Source organism: Chrysemys picta, chromosome 6 (genome assembly GCF_011386835.1).
Source record: "Chrysemys picta bellii isolate R12L10 chromosome 6, ASM1138683v2, whole genome shotgun sequence".
Classification (NCBI taxonomy): domain Eukaryota; kingdom Metazoa; phylum Chordata; order Testudines; family Emydidae; genus Chrysemys; species Chrysemys picta.
The window spans coordinates 23,410,206-23,430,738 of NC_088796.1; the positions used below are offsets into that span (position 1 = coordinate 23,410,206).

The 20,533-nt window shown below is 42.1% G+C and overlaps 1 protein-coding gene and 1 long non-coding RNA gene across 7 annotated transcripts in view; one reads left to right on the forward strand and one right to left on the reverse strand.

The window, feature by feature from the left end:
• LOC112058777 (uncharacterized) overlaps positions 1 to 20,533 on the forward strand; it is a 121,424-nt gene that overhangs the window by 75,007 nt on the left and 25,884 nt on the right. Inside the window, exon 3 of the long non-coding RNA XR_010602136.1 lies at positions 18,472 to 18,572. This is a non-coding gene — a long non-coding RNA (uncharacterized LOC112058777). The remainder of the gene's footprint in view (positions 1 to 18,471; positions 18,573 to 20,533) is intronic.
• Positions 1 to 20,533, reverse strand: part of NPR3 (natriuretic peptide receptor 3) — a 58,768-nt gene that overhangs the window by 7,990 nt on the left and 30,245 nt on the right. For 2 of the 6 annotated variants that reach the window (XM_065598837.1, XM_065598835.1), the window contains 5 exons: positions 13,891 to 14,026; positions 9,238 to 9,332; positions 8,240 to 8,290; positions 5,149 to 5,284; positions 3,268 to 3,355 (listed from right to left, as the gene is read on the reverse strand). In XM_065598837.1, the coding sequence (XP_065454909.1) occupies positions 3,268 to 3,355; positions 5,149 to 5,284; positions 8,240 to 8,290; positions 9,238 to 9,332; positions 13,891 to 14,026 (506 nt within the window). The remainder of the gene's footprint in view (positions 1 to 3,267; positions 3,356 to 5,148; positions 5,285 to 8,239; positions 8,291 to 9,237; positions 9,333 to 13,890; positions 14,027 to 20,533) is intronic. The other 4 variants (XM_005308230.5, XM_042850784.2, XM_065598836.1 and 1 more) reach the window with 3 other exon arrangements.

Here is a 20,533-nt window from a genome sequence, read left to right on the forward strand (position 1 = left end):
ATAAATGGGGTCTTTAATCAATCCTGTTCATTTGATAAATGGGTGCTTTGTTTGAGCCCCACAAGATGTACTGAACATGCACTGACGCAGGCAACAGTAAGTTTTCCTTGTGGACATATATCCTAGAATCATAGAAGTGTAGGACTGAAAGGGACCTGTAGAGATCTAGTCCAGTCCCCTGCACTCAAGGGAGGAGTAAGTATTATAGACCAGCCCTGACAGGTGTTTGTCTAACCTGCTCTTAAAAGTCTCCAATAACAGAGATTTTACAACCTCCTTTGACAATTTATTCCAGTGCTTAACTACCCTGACAGTTAAGAAGTTTTTCCTAATGTCCAACCAAAACCTCCCTTGCTGCAATTTAAGCCCATTGCTTCTTGTCCTATCCTTAGAGGTTAAGGAGAACAGTTTTTCACCCTCCTCCTTGTAACAAATTTTTATGTACTTGAAAACTGTTATCCCGTCCCCCTCAGTCTTTTCTTCTCCAGACTAAACAAACCCATTTTTTTTTTCAATTTTCCCTCATAGGTCATGTTTTCTAGACCTTTAATCATTTTTGTTGCTCTTCTCTGGACTTTCTCCAGTTTGTCCACATCTTTCCTGAAATGTTGCATCCAGAATTGGACACAATACTCCAGTTGAGGCCTAATCAGCACAGAGTAGAGCAGAAGAATTACTTCTCATGTCCTGTTTACAACACTGCTGCTAATACATCCCAGACTGATGTTTGCCTTTTTTGCAATAGTGTTACACTATTGATTCATATTTAGCTTGTGATCCATTATGACCCCCAGATCCTTTTCTGCAGTACTCCTTCCTAGGCAGTCATTTCCCATTTTGTATGTGTGCAACTGATTGTTCCTTCCTAAGTGGAGTACTTTGCATTTATCCTTATTGAATTTCATCCTATTTACTTCAGACGATTTCTCCAGTTTGTCCAGATCATTTTGAATTTTAATCCCATCCTCCAAAGCACTTGCAACCCCTCCCAGCTTGGTATCGTCCACAAACTTTATAAGTGTACTCTCTATGCCATTATCTAAATCACTGATGACAATATTTAAAAGAACCAGACCCAGGTCCGAACCCTGTGGGACCCACTTGATCTGCCCCTCCAGTTTGATTGTGAACCACTGATAACTACTCTCTGGGAACAGTTTTCCAACCAATTATGCACCCACCTTATAGTAGCTCCATCGAGGTTGTATTTTCCTAGTTTTTTTACGAGAAGGTCATGCGAGACAGTATCAAAAGCCTTACTAAAGTCAAGATATACCACATCTACCGCTTCCCCCTACCCACAAGGCTTGTTACCACCCTATCCACAAGGCTTGTCAAAAAAAGCTATTAGGTTGGTTTGACACAATTTGTTCTTGACAAATCCATGCTGACTGTTACTTATCACCTTATTATCTTCTAGGAGTTGTAAACTGATTGCTTACTTATTTTCTCCATTCTCTTTCCGGCTACTGAAGTTAAGTTGACTCATCTGTAATTCCCCAAATTGTCCTTATTTCACTTTTTATAGGTTGACACTATATTTGCCCTCTTCCAGTCCTCTGGAATCTCTCCCATCTTTGGTGAATTTTCGAAGATAATTGCTAATGGCTCAGATATCTCCTCAGTCTGCTTCTTGCGTATTCTAGGATGTATGTCATCAGGCCATTGTGATTTAAAGACATCTAACTTGTCTAAGTAATTTTTTCCTTGTTCTTTCCCTATTTTACCTCTGAACCTACCTCATTTTCACCTCATTCATTAAGTTAGATGTCCAATTGTTACTAAACTTTTTGTGAAAAGTGAAACAAAAGTCATTTAGCACTTCTGCCATTTGCACATTTTCTGTTATTGTTTCTTCCTCCCCCCCTCACCCCCCATTGAGTAATGGGCTACCCTGTCCTTGGTCTTCCTCTTGCTTCTAATGTATTTGTAGAATGTTTTCTTGTTACCCTTTATGTCTCTAACTAGTTTGATCTCGTTTTGTGTCTTGGCCTTTCTAATTTTGACCCTACGTACTTGTGTTATTTGTTTATATTCACCCTTTGTAATTTGACCTAATTTCCACTTTTTTAGGACTCTTTTTTTGAGTTTCAGATAATTGAAGATAAATTAAAAATCTTGGTAAAGCCAAGGTGGTCTCTTGCCATATGTCCTATCTTTCCTACGCAGTGGGATAGTTTGCTCTTGTGCCTTTAATAATGTTTCTTTGAAAAACTGCTAACTCTCCTGGACTGTTTTTCCCCTTAAACTTTCTTACCATGGCTGACTTAATGATATGGAGAGGGAATTAAAACTTCTTAGAGCAGTACTTTCCCACCGTAATGTGTATTCATTGACTGTGCAATTGACCAGCATCGACTGCCCAGTAGAATTTGGACTTTAAGTATCTTCTGAGCAAAACTAGTCAAATATTGGAGATATTTCAGAATGATTGCTTAAGATGGGCTTGCACATCAGAAACGCAGGTTTCACTATGTCTCATTTTGTTAACCTGTATTTCAAAAACAGCAAAAAGGGGCAATTGTCTTAATTGTTACTGTTGCATAAAAACATTATTTCATTGTAATATACAAGGAATCAACTGTATTCTTACTTTGTCTCTTCCATGCATAAAGAAATACAGCATAACATGTATAATATGCTCAACAGTTAAGTCAATGGGAGTTTTGCCTGAGCTGTAGGATGGCCCCGAATGTTGTAGATTTGTTGGTTGACAGTACAAGATTTAAAAATACACAAACAACCTAGCAACAGAGCATTTGGTCCTGCCTCTTGGAACCCACTGAAACTCAACAATTCCCTTTGGCCAACCATGCTAAAGCAGTCACTTTGAAATATCTCCAGTATAATACTGTATTATTTTGCTCAGCAATTAAATAAAGACATTACTCTGCTCTACTAGGCAGCTGGTCCTGGTCGCGATCACTGCATGTACAATGCTGAAAAATAGGAAAGCTTTCCACATCTGTGAGCTTTATTATGTTAGCCATGAATTTACTGGCACTACTAACACAAGTAAAATTACCCACAAGCATAAGGGATTGAAGGATCAGGGCCTAACACAATAAAGCTGACTTAAGCATGCAAAACAGCTATCGAGACAGTAAAGTGAATGAACTGGCTTCAGTGGGAGTTTTGCCCCAGAGAAGTAGGCCCTTATTTTAGCACCTGTCTGTCTCCACTCCTCATACCAGAGAGAGGCTTACAAGGTGTGGAGAGGTTTGGGCTCTGTAGGTAGCTAAGGAACTTTTAGTAACCGGGACTAACCTGAAAAAGTAGAAAGCCATTAGTAATCCTGCTCCAAGTAAGGCGCCCACTACGATCCCTGTAACTGCCGACTCTCCTAGGCCACCTGCTTGAAAAAGCAAAAAGAAATAAATGATCAGCATTCATACCCAGAACTGTTCATGTTCACATTTTGGAAAATACGTGTTAAAGAAATGACCAATGCACAAAAATAACTAGAGCTGTTTATAACCCCGTTCAGATGGGGCTTGAGGGGAACCTCTCCTTTGGTTCAAACTCATGTGATTTTATTTTCCTCTCTGCTTTACTCTGAGTGTTGGGTGTCAACCCTCCCACCACCACGAAATCAAAGGAACACTCAGTCACAATTGTAATAATGGTGTGATATAGAGAAATGCTGGTAAGAGATGGGTGTGTATGGCCTACCCCTCATGACAGGGACTAGGATTACAATAGATCACATGGCAGGGGTCAGGGTCTAATGACTGCAGCAGCTACTATGACAGAAACGACCGAGTTTCACCTGGGTTAGCACCAAAATCGTACACCAGCCCAGGTTAACTCAAGGATGGGCTCATCTTCACTCAGTAGCCTCATAGGCCCCAGCAAACCTTTTGATGAACCTGGGCTGAGTTTCAAGTAAAATTCATGTGATTTTAGTTCTGTGCTGAAAGTTTTGCACATGAAGTTACAGTCAACAAATGACTATGTGAACATAATCATAAATCAACATTCAGCTGAACGGTGAGAACATGGCACTTTGCCACAGAGTTGAGTAGGGGACAGAATAGAGAGGAGCTCAGGGAAGAAAGTCTCTCGAGGGAGCAAAAAAGGAGCATGCTCGCTGCATCAGTCTTTAGGACGGCATAGCCTGCTTCTCTTGCCATGCCTGGGCCACACCATGGGCTGGTACAGAGGGAGGGGGAAGCCATGGACCAGCCTCCTCTTCACTCTTCTTTGACCCTTTGAAGGGCGTTGCTGCTTCCCACCCAGGGACGCATGGAGATAACAAGGGGGCACAAATGCACTGTCTCCCTCTGCGCTAGTCGAGGACAGCCCGGGCCAGAACGAATGTATACAGAAAAGTATAGAGTACAGCTATTGTTTTAAATCTTAATGGAAAAGAGGGAAATAATACTGTCGAGCTGGGGGTATCTCCTGGCTCCAGAGCTAGCAATTCATCTCCTGCAAAACCCTCCTTATAAAAGGGGAGCTAAGACCATCCTTTTGAGGGAAATGTCCACAGCAGAGGGAAATTTGCCACAGAAATATTGCAAGTATCTTTTTCCAGTCACCTCATTGTCCCCTCTGCGAAGCATGGTCTGTGAACGCAGGAACTGGAAAGAGATGGGGCTGCTCGGGTTGAGAATCTCTGGAGGGCACCATCCCAAACCCCGTGGAGAGTTAATGCTGTTCTTATCAGCGACTGTCAAAGGGGTGTGATTACGTCTTGTCGCAGGGGACAAGCTTGCATATTCCAGCTACTCACTGTGTTTGCTCCCTTCTGGCCTGCGGAGAGCTACCCGTTTATTTTCCTGGAAGGGGACTTCCATGGGCTTAAGGCCAATACGGATGTATCTGTAGCATAATGGGCATACACCAGCTTAATGATGGGAGTCTGACAAGAAGTTGCATATCTGCTTGAGCTTTTTGTTCCCAGTAGTAGCATGCAATGTCTGGGAATAAAGATATGTCCCAGCCGTTCTAAACGGAACTGTTTCAATATAGCACAGCTGTCAAGGTACTGCTGGCATTTTCAGGCCCAGCAACCTTGACAGTGTTCCATTAAGGAATGTGAGTGTAAACAAGGGGATGCTGTATCACAGCATGGGCTGCTTCCTCTCTCTCTCTCTCTTTCTCTCTCTTACAGCTTGGAAGGAAACATTAAGTCACTAAACTTACATGATTTACAAGGTGTATTGTTCGTGTGCTCTAAAACTCTGTTTTCATCTATTCTCAGCTTGCCAGGACCCCAAGGATACTTCACGTTTGATCGAATTTCAAAACGCCCTTGCTTTCCATAGTAGTCCCCAATCACCTGTGTAAAAACAAGAAATGACAATGCTTTTCTAATTAATTTATTCCCAGAGAAAAGAGACACACTGGAGAGCTGCATGTGCTTGGAGCCTTGTGAAACGTCCTGATTATCCACGGGACGTGAATAAGTTGCCCTGTCAGAATCCCACTGATGCGATCATTAATTAGCAGCACTTATGGCTAAGGACAAAATTCTAGATTATAAATCTAGGGCTTTCCATACCCTGCTCCATTTTAGTCACTGAAATCAATCTCTCCAGCTTTCTGCCCCAAACAATAAATGGCCAGGGTTCAGAGAAAATTTGGAGTTAGCTTGTTTAAAACTTCGTGATGGTTCTTGAAATGGTTCCTGTGACAGGGTGTACCAAGCCTCTTGTGGCCCACTGCTGGAGGCTCCACAATCCTACTACACCTCTCCCCAGGAAAGGAGCAGCAAAGGTGGGCTCTCTAGACCTGCCTAGAGCGGCTGCCAATCAGAGCCCAGGAGGCTCAGATAAAAAGGAGCTGCAGAGCCTTAGCAGGTAAGTTCCTGGGACCAAAGGCTGAGGAAGAGTACTCTTCTCTGGACAAAGGAGCTTGAGTGGCAACCAGAGTTTGGTTCTGACTACAATTGTTTAAGCTGGGAGAGAGAGGACCTGAGAACTTTAACCCTAAGGTAAGGGGGTGAAGATAAAGGGGCCAGGTGAGAAGAGGTCTAGGAAAATAGCAATAATGAACTGAAGTGAGCAGTATGTGGCTGCTGTGTGTGTGGCTGCTGGTGGGCTGGAACATGGAGTAGTAGGCAGGCCCAGGCTCTCCTACCAGCCACTGGCAAAACCCTGTGAAGGGGACAAGGCTTGTTTGGGAACCTCAGCCAAGGGGTGAATGTAAAGGGTCCAGAGCCGGGACTGAAGGCCCTAGTAAGGACTCTTCCTACCCTAGAAGGGGTTCATTTTGACTGTGACCAAGCTGGAGGACTGAGCCACTGGAGGGCTACCAAGTAAGGTCGACAACCTACAGGGGTGCCAGGAGAGGGAAAGGCCTGCAGTATCTCATGCAGCAGCAGGTGCTCCAGAAGTGTTACAGGCCCGAACAAAAACCCTTTAATCTGATCTCCCACAAACTTTTTGGCATTTGAAATCTGGACTCAGATCCTGACTTTCTTGCATGGAGACCATCTCTACCAAGTTCATGGATCTCAGTAAACCAAGGGTTTTGGAGTTGTAAAGAAACTTAAAAGCAGGAGAGCTTTGCCTGATTTTGGGTTCCAGTCTATAAGTTCCGAGAGGTCTACATGCATTTTTGTTTTCTGTTCAGGATTTTGGGTTCAGATGTGAGAGTTTCAAAATCTAGATTCAGATTCTGAACTTCCTTAAAATTCAAGGCTGTATGTAATCAAGTTTGTGAGTTGGTTCCTTCCTTAATATTATATGCCCAAGAGGATGATTCATGTTGCATACAAATAAACATATAGGATATGGTTTACTACTGCATCACTCCAGTTTAACTCCAATGGAACAACAGAGCTACAACAGTATACAGATGGAGTAATACAGTAGAGAATCTGGCCCAAATTATCTGTACAACTAGCAGAGTAAAAGAGGCTGCTTTCTATCTACTTGATGAAATTCACACAGGAGAATATTTTAGGCTCCCATTTGTGGGTGCAGTTTGCAGAAATAAAATGCAAGAACAAATGAGTATCTGCATCTCTGATTTGTGCCTCCAGTCAAGTACTGCAGTTAGAGGGACAAATACCCAGATATGTGAACGGCAGGGGCAAAAATGCAGGAACAAATCCTGCCTGCAAAAGGAGAGGAGCTGCCCACCCTTCTGAAAATATTCCCTAAAATGTATAAACATTAATGAAGAAAAAAAATGGAGGGACAAATTCTGCCTTCAGGTAACATGCACGGCTGCCAGGGAAGTTAATGTGAGTGGTACATTTGCATCAGAAGATATAATTGTTTGAACACAGACATGAATTTTCAGCTAATTCTGGGCGTAAAGTAAACTTTGTTACTTTCCTTATTTGAGCCATTGAGGCATGTTGATGGGTGAAATTCACCATTATACATAGGTCCTGCCACTTAAATCCTATTTTGAGGGCTTACGTAAGACTTAAATGGAGTATACTTGTTATATGCATAGGAGAATTTCACATTGAAGGAGTCTGCATTTCTCTGCCATTAGTGCAACTGTAGTTCAAATCTTTACAGGAAACACTTATTCATATTCCAACTAACAATTGCTCAGATATGGGACTGCAGGTGCAGCAAAGTGGAGAGAGAGCAGAAAAGAACCACAAACATAATTCAAGGGCTGGAGAAAATGCAGTGAGAGACCTGAAGAGCTCAATTTTTTTAGTGTATCAAAAATAAGCTTGAGAGGCAACTTGGTTACAGTGTATAGTACTCAGTATTTTTTCCCCCCATGAAGGTACTTAAAGGGCTTTTTAACTGAGTGGAGAACGGCATAACAAGAATGAATGGCTGGAACCTGAATCCAGACAAATTCACATTAGAAATGTGTGGGTGATTAACCACTGGAACAAACTGCCAAGGGAAGTGATGGATGCGCTATCTCTTGATGTCTTCAAATTAAGATGGTTGCCTTTCTGGAAGATACGTTTTAGTCAAACACCCATTACTGGGGTCAATATAGGGGTAACTGGGTGAAATGCAATGGAGCTCAGACTAGATGATCTAATGGTTCCTTCTGATCTTAGTCTATGTATGAAGCTGTGAGCAGGGTTCTGGCCAATGCATGCACTCATCTGGCTCAATTCCATTGAGGAACTAATGTTTTCATGAACAGATGGAAGGAACCAGTGAAATAAATAAAAGAAACAATGGATCAAAGAAAGAGGCCAGGTTATAAATCAGCACAGGGACAGCAGAAAAACCTGAGCAAAACAGACACAATTAACAACTAATAGATTACAAAAATGAAAGGAAGAAATTAACATGAGACATACTTTTGAAGAGAAACAGAAATACACCATCGAAGGGCGAAAAGAGAGGTTCAACTGGAAATGAAAGGCAAGCAGAAGCGAAATAAGGGAGAATGAAATTACTAAAAAAAATATTAATACAAATAGGGGCTGATCACACTAGATCTTTTCCCCATAATCAACCCTACTGACTTCCAGTACCTATGACTATTCATTGTAAGTATCTGTAGGTTAGGTTCATAGTTTTCAGACAATTGTATCTATAGAAATGCATTAGTGGCCTGGCCCAGCAAATCATTACTCATGTGACTAGACCTTACTCACTGGGACTATTCAAATGATGCATCCAAAGAAGTGGGTATTCACCCACGAAAGCTCATGCTCCAATACGTCTGTTAGTCTATAAGGTGCCCCAGGACTCTTTGCTGCCTTTTCAGTTAGTGTGACTCGCAGAGCTGGCCCCTTCCTTCCCATTCTCTGCCTACCAGGCTGGGGGTGGGGAGTCTGGGGCCTCTGCCCTGCAGTGGGGCTTGGGACTTCAGCCCCTAGACCCAGCAGGCGCCCCCCTCCTCCCCACAGGGCTGAAGCCTCTAGACCTGGCAGGCACCTCCTCAAGGGCTGAAGCCCCGAGCCCCGGCAGGTGCTCCCCTCACCCCCACAGGGCAGAAGCCCTTAGTCCTAGCAGGCGCACCCAGCCCTCAAACTTCTGAAGATTATTGCATGCAGCGTGGAACGTCAATAAGTTTGGCCACCCCTGATATAGAGCCTAGTCCTGTAAAGTCTTACACCCAAGTAATCCTTTGAGTGAGAATGGATTTGTAGAACTGGGTTTTATGCTTTAAGATTACTTTTACAAGCAGGATTTGCACTTAGGGTTTGTAGGATTATGTTATGACGTTTTAATACACACAGTTAAATAATTATCTGTCTACTGAGTAAGCAGACAATATGATGGTACATTATACTGACACTAGCTGGGACATCTCATCAGTAGGCATTTACAATTATGTTTATTTTCTTACCTCCTGTGTGCCTGCTTCTGGGTTGGTCATTGCAATCACTGAGAAATCCCCATATCGGTCTCCATTGGCATCGATGGATACCTGCCCTGCAATGCCTAGAGAATGGCATGTAAGGAATTAGAAAATTAATTAGTTAAAATGTTGGACTCTTCCAAGGAAAACAAAAATACGAGTGGACAGATTTTTACAGACTGATACTTGACAGGAAATCTCATCAGTCTCACAGCACTTTTATTGGCATTCCAGAAGAAATGGTAATTTCATCTCAGCGTCTGCATTCCGAAATGCTTAACATTTCTCCTTTTGAAATATAAAATATGTGAGCCTGTTTGGGGAATATGTGAAAAAAATGTAATCCAGAAATTCAGAGCACTGGAATAAAAATAAAAATGCATTTCGTGCAAATTAATTTACATAGGGCCTTGTCCTGAAATAGCTAACAAAGCCCACGTAAAAACACACATGCTCATGTGAAGCTGAGAACTAATGAAACAGAGACCAAGGCCAGAGTCAGCAGCTCCAACATGTGGTACACCTGTGGAGCTAGTTTATTGCTGTTCTCACTGGATACGATATGGGGAGCTATAGCTGCTTTACTGTGGGCTAAATCCTACAATCACTTAGATTCCATAGTCTTCACTGGAGCTGAAAAATTTGATCCTGAAAGGGCAGTGTTAATCTTACAGGCTCCAGTTCAGTAAAGTACTTAATGCATAAACTTAAGTCCCACTGTCAAGCTTAAACATATGTTTAAGTGCTTTGCAGAATTGGGGTCATGTTTCCTTTCTTCTCTGTTACACACAGAGATCAAGGGCGTTATTAAACATTCCCTGAAGTCAATGAGACCCTTCCCATGGAATTCAATGGCACTGAATTATGCACCCCCCACCCAAGAAAATACTGTGTGGGTTTGACAGACCCACAGCTCATACAGATTTAAATCAGAGTTTGGGGTAATCAGCCCTTCTTAAGGTCAAGACTATACCAATTCTATACATGAACTTGGGTTCAATTCCTATTTATTTCAATATTTCTGGTTACAACTTTGAGAAAGACACATTCAACACTCGTCAGTTTCTCAAGTCCTCAGCATGGCATCTGCCCTCAGTGACTAATCTCCAGTGAAACGTAGGGTCAGTTCATCCATTGGTGTAAATTGATGTAGCTCTACTTAAGACCATGGTTCCATTCCAGTTTACACCCCCGAGGCTCTGGCTCAGAATGTATACAGGAACAGCCGCGTGCATGTCTGTCAAAGACACTGGAGAACTTTGCCAATACATACTCATGACTGGGAAACTGGGTGCCAAATCCTGACATTCTTAATGAGGTTTTAATTCAGGTTTAACTCATGGAACAACTCCACTAAAGTCACTGGGCCTGATTCTTCTCTGACCTCAGTGTTACAGCAATTTGCCTTCACTGATTTCAGTGGAGTTACCTCTGAGTTATAGCGGTATAAGCAAGAGCAGAATCAGGCCCGCTAAGAGTTTTCCCTGACTGAGCAAAAAAGTGAGCAAGGGTGTCATGATTTGACCCTGGTGAATGACTGAATTTAGCAACTTTGGCAGATTTAGGCCCTGAGTAGTCCTACTGAAATCAGGGGACCTTCTTGTGGAGTAAGGTGCTATTCACTGTGAATAAAGCTGGCAGAATCAGGCTGGCGGTCAACAAACCCAATAATAAAACAGGATAATGCAACAGATCGTGCACTGTGATCGTTTCTTGTGTCCGCTTTCCTGTAGTTTAATGATTATGGCTAATACGTCCCAGTGTACTAGTACATGCAATGTGGCAGAACTTGTGAAAACAATGGAATCATAAGAACACAAGACCTCTCTCCAGTGCCAATTCTTTGCTGAGGGGTGGGCAGAGAACAGGGCAAAGGGCACAGTTAGCAAGGTTCTAGTGTCGCTCTTCTTCACTCAGGGGATGAAGACAATGGACCCGAGTCTCTGCTGCACTGTGCAAAGTGAATGCACATCAGAATGGTAGCCCTTTACACCCATGCCACAGAGATGATTACGCAAGGTGCAGGGTAGTGGAGAATCAGGTCCCAAGGTGCAATTACAAACCAGGAGAGAGACTTCAGCGACTCAGTACCAGAATGTACATTTTTCTCAACAAACCTAATCTTCCCAAATGCTCAATGAGCTAAAATGCCTCACCTTTGCTCTTTTCCTATTAAAATGGAATGACCTCAGGAAAGATTAATCAGAGTTTAATCATAGGCCTACTGAGTATTAACCAAACTGTTTACAACCAAATGACTGCCTGGAGATGTAATGGTACAGTAGCCAAACAATCTCAAATTTGTGTTACTATACCGGACTGAAGGATTAAAGAGTGAGCACAGCCAAATGGCAATAGCAACACTCAGAGGCCACTACCAACTTGTCTGGCATGGCAAAGCTGGCTCCCAGAACTGAAAGGAAGTGTTTACTGGAACAGAAAGCTTAGTGACTCTGGAAGCCAAGACCATCTGGCCTGAAGTCATTAGTAGAGCTATTCAAAACTTGGAAATTCTGAAACGTTCTTTCATCCTGAATTGTAATGAAAAGTTGAAAATTTCCTGCAGAACAAAATTTTGATCTGGAAATATTGAAACAACTTCATTGAAGTGCTTTGTTTTGACTTAATAAAACTATCAAAACATTAATTTTTTTTTAAATCAGCATTTTCTAATAGAAAACTGTTTCATTGGAGAATTTTTGACCAGTTCTAGTCCCTATCCCTCTCCTGAAGCATTCATGCTGCCGTTGACTGGCTCTCCCCTACCCCAACCTACGCAGAGGGGAGGATGTGTATGAATGTTTCTTTAGCAGCTATTAATATCTAACGGGATTCCTGACTGGATACCCATCTGATGTGGAGCGGAATGTACCATGGAGAAAAGGTGCCCAGGCAGTTAGAAATCTGAATGGCAGCTACTGTTTTCAATGATCTGTGTGCAAAATTTCAGGGGCAATACAAGGCCCCAACCTGCAATGGACTCTGCATGAATGGTCTCCTGGCTCCCGCACAGAGCCCCACTGACCATGGGGGGGGGATCCCCACAAGGGCAGGAGTCTGCTTGCATGGTTCTCCTTGTAGGATTGACTCCCAAGAGGCCAAGTTGAAGACCACTTTCAACATCAGCCCTATAATTAATAAATATTTGCCCAGCCAAGTATTGGGATAGTGAGGAGTGGGGGGGTCTTTACCTTGCAGTCTTATGCTCCTGACAGCTCAGCGTTAAGCCTGAATTTTCAAAATAGCTATGATAAGAGAGAGGTTGCTCAGCAACAAAGAACTGTTTTTTACCAGTGAGGAAAGAGAACATTCTTTTCTTTTGGCTGGTATTATGAGTAAAGCCGCTTAGGACGCTATTGTGTAGCCTGGGAGTCCCACTGTTTGGAACACAAATCTCTATAAGAAACCTTGCAAAGACGCACCTTGGCATGTTCTTGGAGGACTCTAGCATAAAATTATGGGATATAAGATGGACATTTTGGGCGGATTCTCTGTTCAGAGAGGCTGCGGTAAAAGGAATCTCATGACAGAGGGGAATCCCCTGGGTGTACAGTGCTGTGGGGTGCCATGATTTGGAGGGGATGGAGTACGTTATGCAGAGCTGTACCTGATCCTGACCTAGTGCAGTGGTGCTTGTGGGGCTGCTTTCGCTGCATAATTCAGAGGAGTCACCAGGCTGCTTTAAATTCACTGGGGATCATATTAGCTTTTAGTGAACCCAGGACCAGGGGAACAGAAACGTGGCTTAGAGCTACCTGCCCCTTCACTTCTCCTCAACTCTGCCCAGTGTATACTCATGGCAGCTGAGAATCTGGCCCTTTATGTCTTTCAGAGCTGTTATATTTCTGAGTTAAATGTTGGTTTCTTATGTAAGGGAAATATTTTCTTTCTCAAGTACTTCCACTGGAAATCTTGGTAATCCTAACACTGAAAGATTAATGTAAGAAATGATATGTTGGTCTGGTGATGTCACACTGCTCTGTTTCTTTACTGAGGCCCATACTCTGCAAAAACTTAAGCACATGCATAACTACCTCAACGGGAGGGACTACTCACAAGTTTAAAGTTACGCATCTGCTGAAATCTCTGTAGACTCAGGGCCTAAGGGATTAAGCCCAGAAAGCCACAGTCCTGTTTGGTTACTGTATCTGAGATAACAAACAAAGCTCTTAAAAGGAAGGGAAGAAAAACCTTCCAATGCTCAAAACAGCATTAACGACAAAGGAAAAATTGGCACCCGTGTGCTTTTATCGAATCCAGCTTGTTAAGATAAAAACGCTAAATGGAAAAAATGAAGCAAGCTCAAGAGCTAGTAGATGCACATGAAGTAAGACACGCTGCTGTAATCTTTTGAAAAACAAAGGAGCCTGAGAAAGTTATTGGCATTTCTTTACAACCCTAATGAGGGTCATTAAATTATTAGGAGTTCCTTTGAGCAGAATAATACCTAAAGGGATGTTATGAAAAATGTTCGAAGTGGTGAATTATTTGATCTTTAAAAATGCAGTGTGTATATTTGAAGAGCATATATTCTGACTATTTTTAACCTCTTGTGTCCTGGTCCTCAAGCGGCACACACAGTAATAGCCTGAGTTGTAATGACACTGATACAATCCAGTATTCCAACTAGCAGACACCTACCTTCATATGTCCTGTTCCGTGTCTGATGAACAATTTTATCCCCATCCTTCTTGCCAAAGCCATATTTTAGGACTTCACGCAAAGCCAGAGCATAGAGGAGAATGGCATCATGGAATCCTTCCACAAACATGTTAATCTAAGAACAAGACGACAACATTCATCTTTAAGCCATCTATGAAAAAATATTTTATCTTTACAAAGGCTCAAACCCTGGATCAGGGAGACCAGGCTTGGCCCAAACTGCTTAATATTAGGGAACTTCTACAAAATAATCAAAAGAACCCAATTTCTGGTTCGGAATCTTTGTTTCAAAGTAAAACAGAGAATTTTGCAACTTGTAACATTTAACGGAAAACCACTAACTGATTTTTTTATTTTATTTTTTACTCTCTGCAACTCCGGCATTCAAATAGTGCTTCATTATCACATCTAAACAGTGATACAAAGGAGAAACTCACTATACCACAGTTCATGTGCCAATCTGCGTATAAATTGTGCAGCTGATCCTTTGAGATGCTGAGTACCTTCTATAAGGTGCTGAGCGCCCGCATCCTCATTAGCCTGAGGGCCCTCATCATCTTGCAGGACTATTGTCTTACATCATCTTCTGTATTCAGGCCAAATTCTGCAGCCCTTGGCTGGGTAGCGTTTACACCCATAGTTCATAGGCTTACTAGACTAGTAGAACTGGATCAATAGTTTAATGCAGACATGTGCCTGTTCCAAAACCCCAGGAGAGCACATCTGGTTAATTGTCTGTTTTACACAGCACACTTCATTGGATATGAAAATATCCTCTCCCCATTATGTTTATGGAGAGAGGAAGTTTTTCTGACTTTGCTGACAGATTTGTTTGTTTAATGATTACTCCCCTCCATTTCTGCTGATTCTGGATCTTGCTCAACGGACCATCTCTCCGCTAGCAAATGAACAACAGAGCAAGCTGTTTACTCTGTACTATGTAACGTTCTCTGGAGTTGCCAGAAAACTGGCTTCCCATCTTTTGCGTCTGTTTCAGTAAATGGCATGAGCTAAATGAAATGTCATCTTACAGTATAAATCCAAAAAGCAAATACGCTATTGTAAACCAGCACTACCCTTCAATGAGAGCAAATGTGATTTCACATTAGAGCTACATTTACATTGATCTCCAGAACACTTATGAACAGAGCAGTGCAAAAATTGGTAGGTTTGGTTCACACTAGAGTGGCAAATTTAAAAAAAGTCTCTTTGGGTGCTATGTCTGAAATCTTATTTTTTTTTTCAAGTTTTGGGTTCAAACTGAAAATTCAAACTCAGTTGAAGCCAGCTAAGTTTGCCTGATGTGAGGTCAAAACTTAGACAAGAGAGTGGGTGGCAAAGTTCAGTGTTGGATCCAAATTTCCTCAAAATTCAGGGAGGTTGGAGCTGGGGATTTTGGTTCAGCGCCCTGTAGGGAGAGGGACCACACATGAACTTGCATTTGGGTTCATTTCCCCCCAAAATCTGGGGTGTTCAGTTCTGAGGTTCTAGCTCAGGCCAAACCCACTGAACCGGAAAGGATTTGGGCCTGATCCTGGCTCCCACTGAAGTCAATGAGAGTTGCCATTGACTTCAATAGGATCAGGCTCCAAAATATCAACTAAACCCAAACCTGAGTCAATTTTGCTTGCTTTCCTGGAAGTGATATGCAATGTTACTTTATGCACCCGATTTAAGAAGTGATTAAAAAAAGAAGACAAGAGTGGGCGGTGGCGTTGGAACAATTTGTATAGTGGTGGGTGCTGAAAGCCATTGAACAAAACTGTAAACCCTGTATATGATGGAAACCACTTCAAGCCAGGGGGTGCAGCAGCACCCCTAGTTCCAGCACCCCTGAGTGTGTGTATGTATACCGGTTTCAGAGTGGTAGCCATATTAGTCTGTATCAGCAAAAACAACTAGGAGTACTTGTAGCACCTTAGAGATTAACAAATTTATTTGGGCATAAGCTTTAGTGGGCTAAAACTCACTTCATCAGATGCATGGAGTGAAAAATACAGTAAGCAGTATATATATTACAGCACATGAAAATATGGGAGTTGCCTTCCAAGTGCGGGGTCAGTGCAAACGAGACCAATTCAATTAAGGTGGAAGTGGCCTATTCTCAACAGCTGACAAGAAGAGGTGAATATTAACAGGGAAAATTACCTTTGTAGTGCTAACGAGGCCAATGCAATCAACCTGGGCGTCCCATTCCCAACAGTTGACAAGAAGGTGTGAGTATCAGCAGAGGGAAAATTACTTTTTGTAGTGACCCATCACTCCCAGTCTTTATTCAGGCCTAATTTGATAGTGTCCAGTTTGCAAATTAATTCCAGTTCTGCAGTATACTATATACATACAGTTCTGTATACTGTATATGCAGTATGCCAATCATGCCCACTAGCGCGTGGGCACAACTCCCACTGACTTCAATGGGAGTTTCACGTATGTAATGGAGCGCAGCACAAGGCTCAATTTGCGTGAGTGAGGGATGCTGCTTTTCTTCCACCCTTTAACCGTCTGATTTGTTTAGCTACTAAGTTCCTCAGGGCCTAGACTGACTCCTACTATCTCTGTGACTACAGAGTGCCAATACAATGGGGCCTCTGGGTGCTACAGCCCTATAAATCAATAATATTTGCAAATTCAGTGCTGATGTGAAGCTCCTGCAATCTCAGCTGAGCCCCATGTAGAAGAAGCTGTTGCAGCACTTTTCCTACATAGAAAGGGCCCAATTTTACCATTAAGTCAATGTCTCTCTCTCAGTATATCTTATCTTATAGGTGCCTGAATCTTAGATTGCAGGGACTGCCTTTATGTTTCTGTTCTTCAGAAAGCAACAGTGCTTAGAAAAGGACTACATAATAAATAATAACACCGCCAGCTGATGCAGTGAATTACGTTAAGAGTCTGGATTCAAATATGGATCCCATTGTAAGGCAATATCGCTTAAACTGTTCACGTGTTCCTCTTCTGTAAGCAATTGCTCACATCTCAAAACCACAACACATCCTGAGCTTGGTGCACAATAATTCACAGTGAATTATCTTTTCAGCCACAAGGAGGGTGGTCCCATTCACTCACAGTTTAGTTATATTGGAAAAGTGCCTGCCTGGGCTGCAACTAGCCAATGAGTAAGCAAAGATTTCACGCCATTGTGGGTCTCTTCTTGACATTTCTGGGGCCCCTCATCCCCAAATAGATGGTAAACAATATTTAGTTTACCATTAATGTAATTGCTTTTGAACAGCTCAAAATCTGGACAAATAAAGTGCTGTTAAACCTCTCATAGTTGTAGCTGGACATATACAATGCCAAAAGATAACAACATGTAACCAGTTAAGTAAATAGCTGTTACATAGATAATAAAGAATTACATAGTCGATTGGCTGTGTTAAGATAATCAAGCTCCTTGTTATGTAACTACACAGAAGACATTCTTTCGTCCTTAAGCCAGCTGTCTGCAATAAGCATAGTTCATCCTGACTCTGAAGCTCATAGAATCAAAGTTAAAATTTCTCTGACATCTTAATTGGGGCTGCAAATGTTTCTAATTCTCACCTGTGCTTCATTTAAAAAGATCTGCCAAACGTTTAGAGCCAGTGCCACAGAAGGAGCAAACAGTTCATGTGAATGAACCTCAGAAAAATGAAATGCAAAGGTTAAAAGGAAGCCACAGCCTAAAGATCAGGAAGACAAAATTATTTCTACCTTGAGAGACAGTAGACTCTCTCCAGCAGCTGTTTGCGTGGAACTGTAGGATCTGTGTGTGGAAAAGCTCACGCTTTGACAGTCCCTCTTTATATAGAGATTGGAGGGCTTAGTTTTTCATGTCTTTTTTTTTTTTTAAACAAACAAATAAAAGACAGAGTTGGGCAACTCAATAAATCCTGGCCCGCTGAAGTCAATGGGAGTTTTGCCATTGACTTCAATGATGCCAGGATTTCTCAACTGGATTTTTGGACCTAGTTTCATTAGGCTCCTGCCCTAACTCCTTATACATCACCTGTTGGATGGTTCCTATATTTTCTTGGTGCTCTCCTCATTTCTATTCTACCAACTGGTTTTGGCATGAGAGCTGTCTTATTCTAGAACATGCTCTTTTACTGTAGCAGCTTCTGATGCAAGCGATCTTGTGTATGTGACATGAACGCAGCTGGCTTTTCATTCCCAGTGCCCCCTAAGAACACTTATAGGGTACCCTTTCATCACACTGGGCTTAATCCAAACAGCCTGAGTTCCTGAAAGCAGTCAGTCTTAAAGTACTGAAGATTAATAGTTTTAGTAATGTCTGCTTTAGGCCTGGCAAACCTAACACTGGAAATTCTGCTGGTTTCATGTTTTCCAGTTTAAAAAAAGTCATTTCCCCCCATTTCTAGTGGAAGAGGCACCCCAAACTATGTAGTGCCTTGTGCATTGGTTAGCCCTCACATTAGTCACATAGCATTTTCAAGCACAAACGCTTAAAAGGAAATATGGGATGTTATATAGCACTTACAGTCTACCTGCCTATCCTCCTGCTGCACCATCTGGAAAATCCCTATTGCTGTGATATTTTTTTTCTTTTTCACAATAAAGGTGTCACAGGCATGTGTAACAAAGAGCCCTCTTAGGCTGTTCCTCTCTAATGGTTGCACTGTTGCAGCTGAAAGGTATACTGCAAAGGAGAGGACATAGCGGTAAGATGAACATTAATTCATTATTTTGCTATTTAATGACTTTGAGATAATTTCACAGATTGTCCTGAGGGAACTTCTGTTCCTGTTATTGGGTACCATTCCATTTGTCTTTGATAACACTCATCCAGTTTCACTTTGTAGCTCTACAGCTGTAACTAGAACTGTTTTTTGGGGGGGAACCCTGTAAATACAAAATAATTTTAATATACCATCTGTCATACTAGCAGGAGCGGCACCAGGGTTTTTGCCGCCCTAGGCAGCAGCGCTCCTCCTCTGAGCATTCGGCGGCGGCGGTCCTTCCACTTCGGGTCTTCGGGGCACTTTGGCGGCAGGTCCCGGAGCGAGTGAAGGACCCGCCGCCGAATTTCCACCGAAGACCTGGAGCTGAAGGACCCCCCGCTGCCGAATTTCCGCCGAGGACGGCAAAATGCCGCCCCCCAAATCCTGCCGCCCTAGGTGACCGCCTAGGGTCGCCTAGTGGAAGCGCCAGCCCTGCATACTAGGCACTCTAGTTATGGCTAAGAAGGCACTTCCTTACATACCCCCTATTTTCAAACACACAACTCTCTGAAGCAAAGACTATTTGATCCAAAATATCTCATGTTAGTTCTTAGCCCACACATGAATTGCTTTGGAAAGTTTGATATCATTCTCTTTGGCAATGTTTGAGGTATCTGTACATGCAATATTTTTTATTTTTTTCTTAAATAACAGTGGCCAAGATATTTAAAAAGACTAGGGATTTTGGGGAGCCCAACTTTAAATACTTTAAAGTGGCCTCATTTTCAGATAGTGGGTCCTCATCAGTTTAAGCCTCTTTATGGTGTCTCAAATTGTGCATCCGAAACTTGAGGTACTCTAAAATTACTAATCTCTTTTGAAAATCTTGGTCACTGGTATATAAAAAATGGCCATTTGGAATGATATTGAACTTTATAGAGCAATGTGTGAATTTCTTGTGTTTATTCAGATGTTAGACCATCCAATAGTAAAAGCAAAATTCACTAGCAAAAAATAACACACCCTCTCCTCTCCATAAGAAGAAAATACATCACTGTGGAAAGGGGTAGAAAGTGATGGAATAAATGGGACATTCAATGAAATGTATCCAGTGGGGGATACTATACTTCTGAGGAGTTCTTTGTAGGATGCTTAAAGGCAAAATCTGGGTCTCCGTAGTAACTAATTGTGCAGTTCAGCAGTAGACTGTACTCAAGGAAGAGCCCCAAATTTGATAAAAGCTTTTATAAGATCCTCTAATCTTGTAGGTAATAAATAATTCTGCTAGCTAAGATTTAAAAGTTAGAAGCATTGAAGAATGTTGGGAACCCTATTTTCTGCTAATTTTTCAACTAACAAGTGAAAGAGAGAAGCTCCCATCCAAACACTATATATATGCAGGCAAAATGGGTCTATCTTAATCTTGGCTGTTCCAGATTCTCTCTGTGCCCCACCAATGTGTGGCTTGGATGACCTGAGTGATCAGCAGAAAAGGCTGCCAGATTTGTTGCGCCCTTTTGGTGACTGTCATAAAGGGAGGTGGAGAACCTTCCTGCTCAGACTTCTTACCACCAACTTCAGATTACACACCCATTGCAGGGTGCAGTGCACCCTATGTATGAGATCCAAAAATGTGCAAAATATGGTCTAGTTGCATAGCCAAAGGTCATAGTCAAATAAATGCACATTTTTCCTTTCATTTTTCAATCTTTCCCCTCTATTCCCCATCTTTCTGCCCTTTGTAGTCATGTTTCATTATCAAAAATAATCCTCCAAGGAAATTAAATGCAAAAACTATATCAGTGCTACACTATGGTTGTGATTTTTACATACTCAAAAGTCAGGCTCTTCAAAGTTATGGATCCCCCAAACAGCCATAATGTGACCACACTGTACATATATACTAAGGCATTAACCTTAACAGCATTTAGAGCAATACAAAATGTTACTTATGTGGAAGA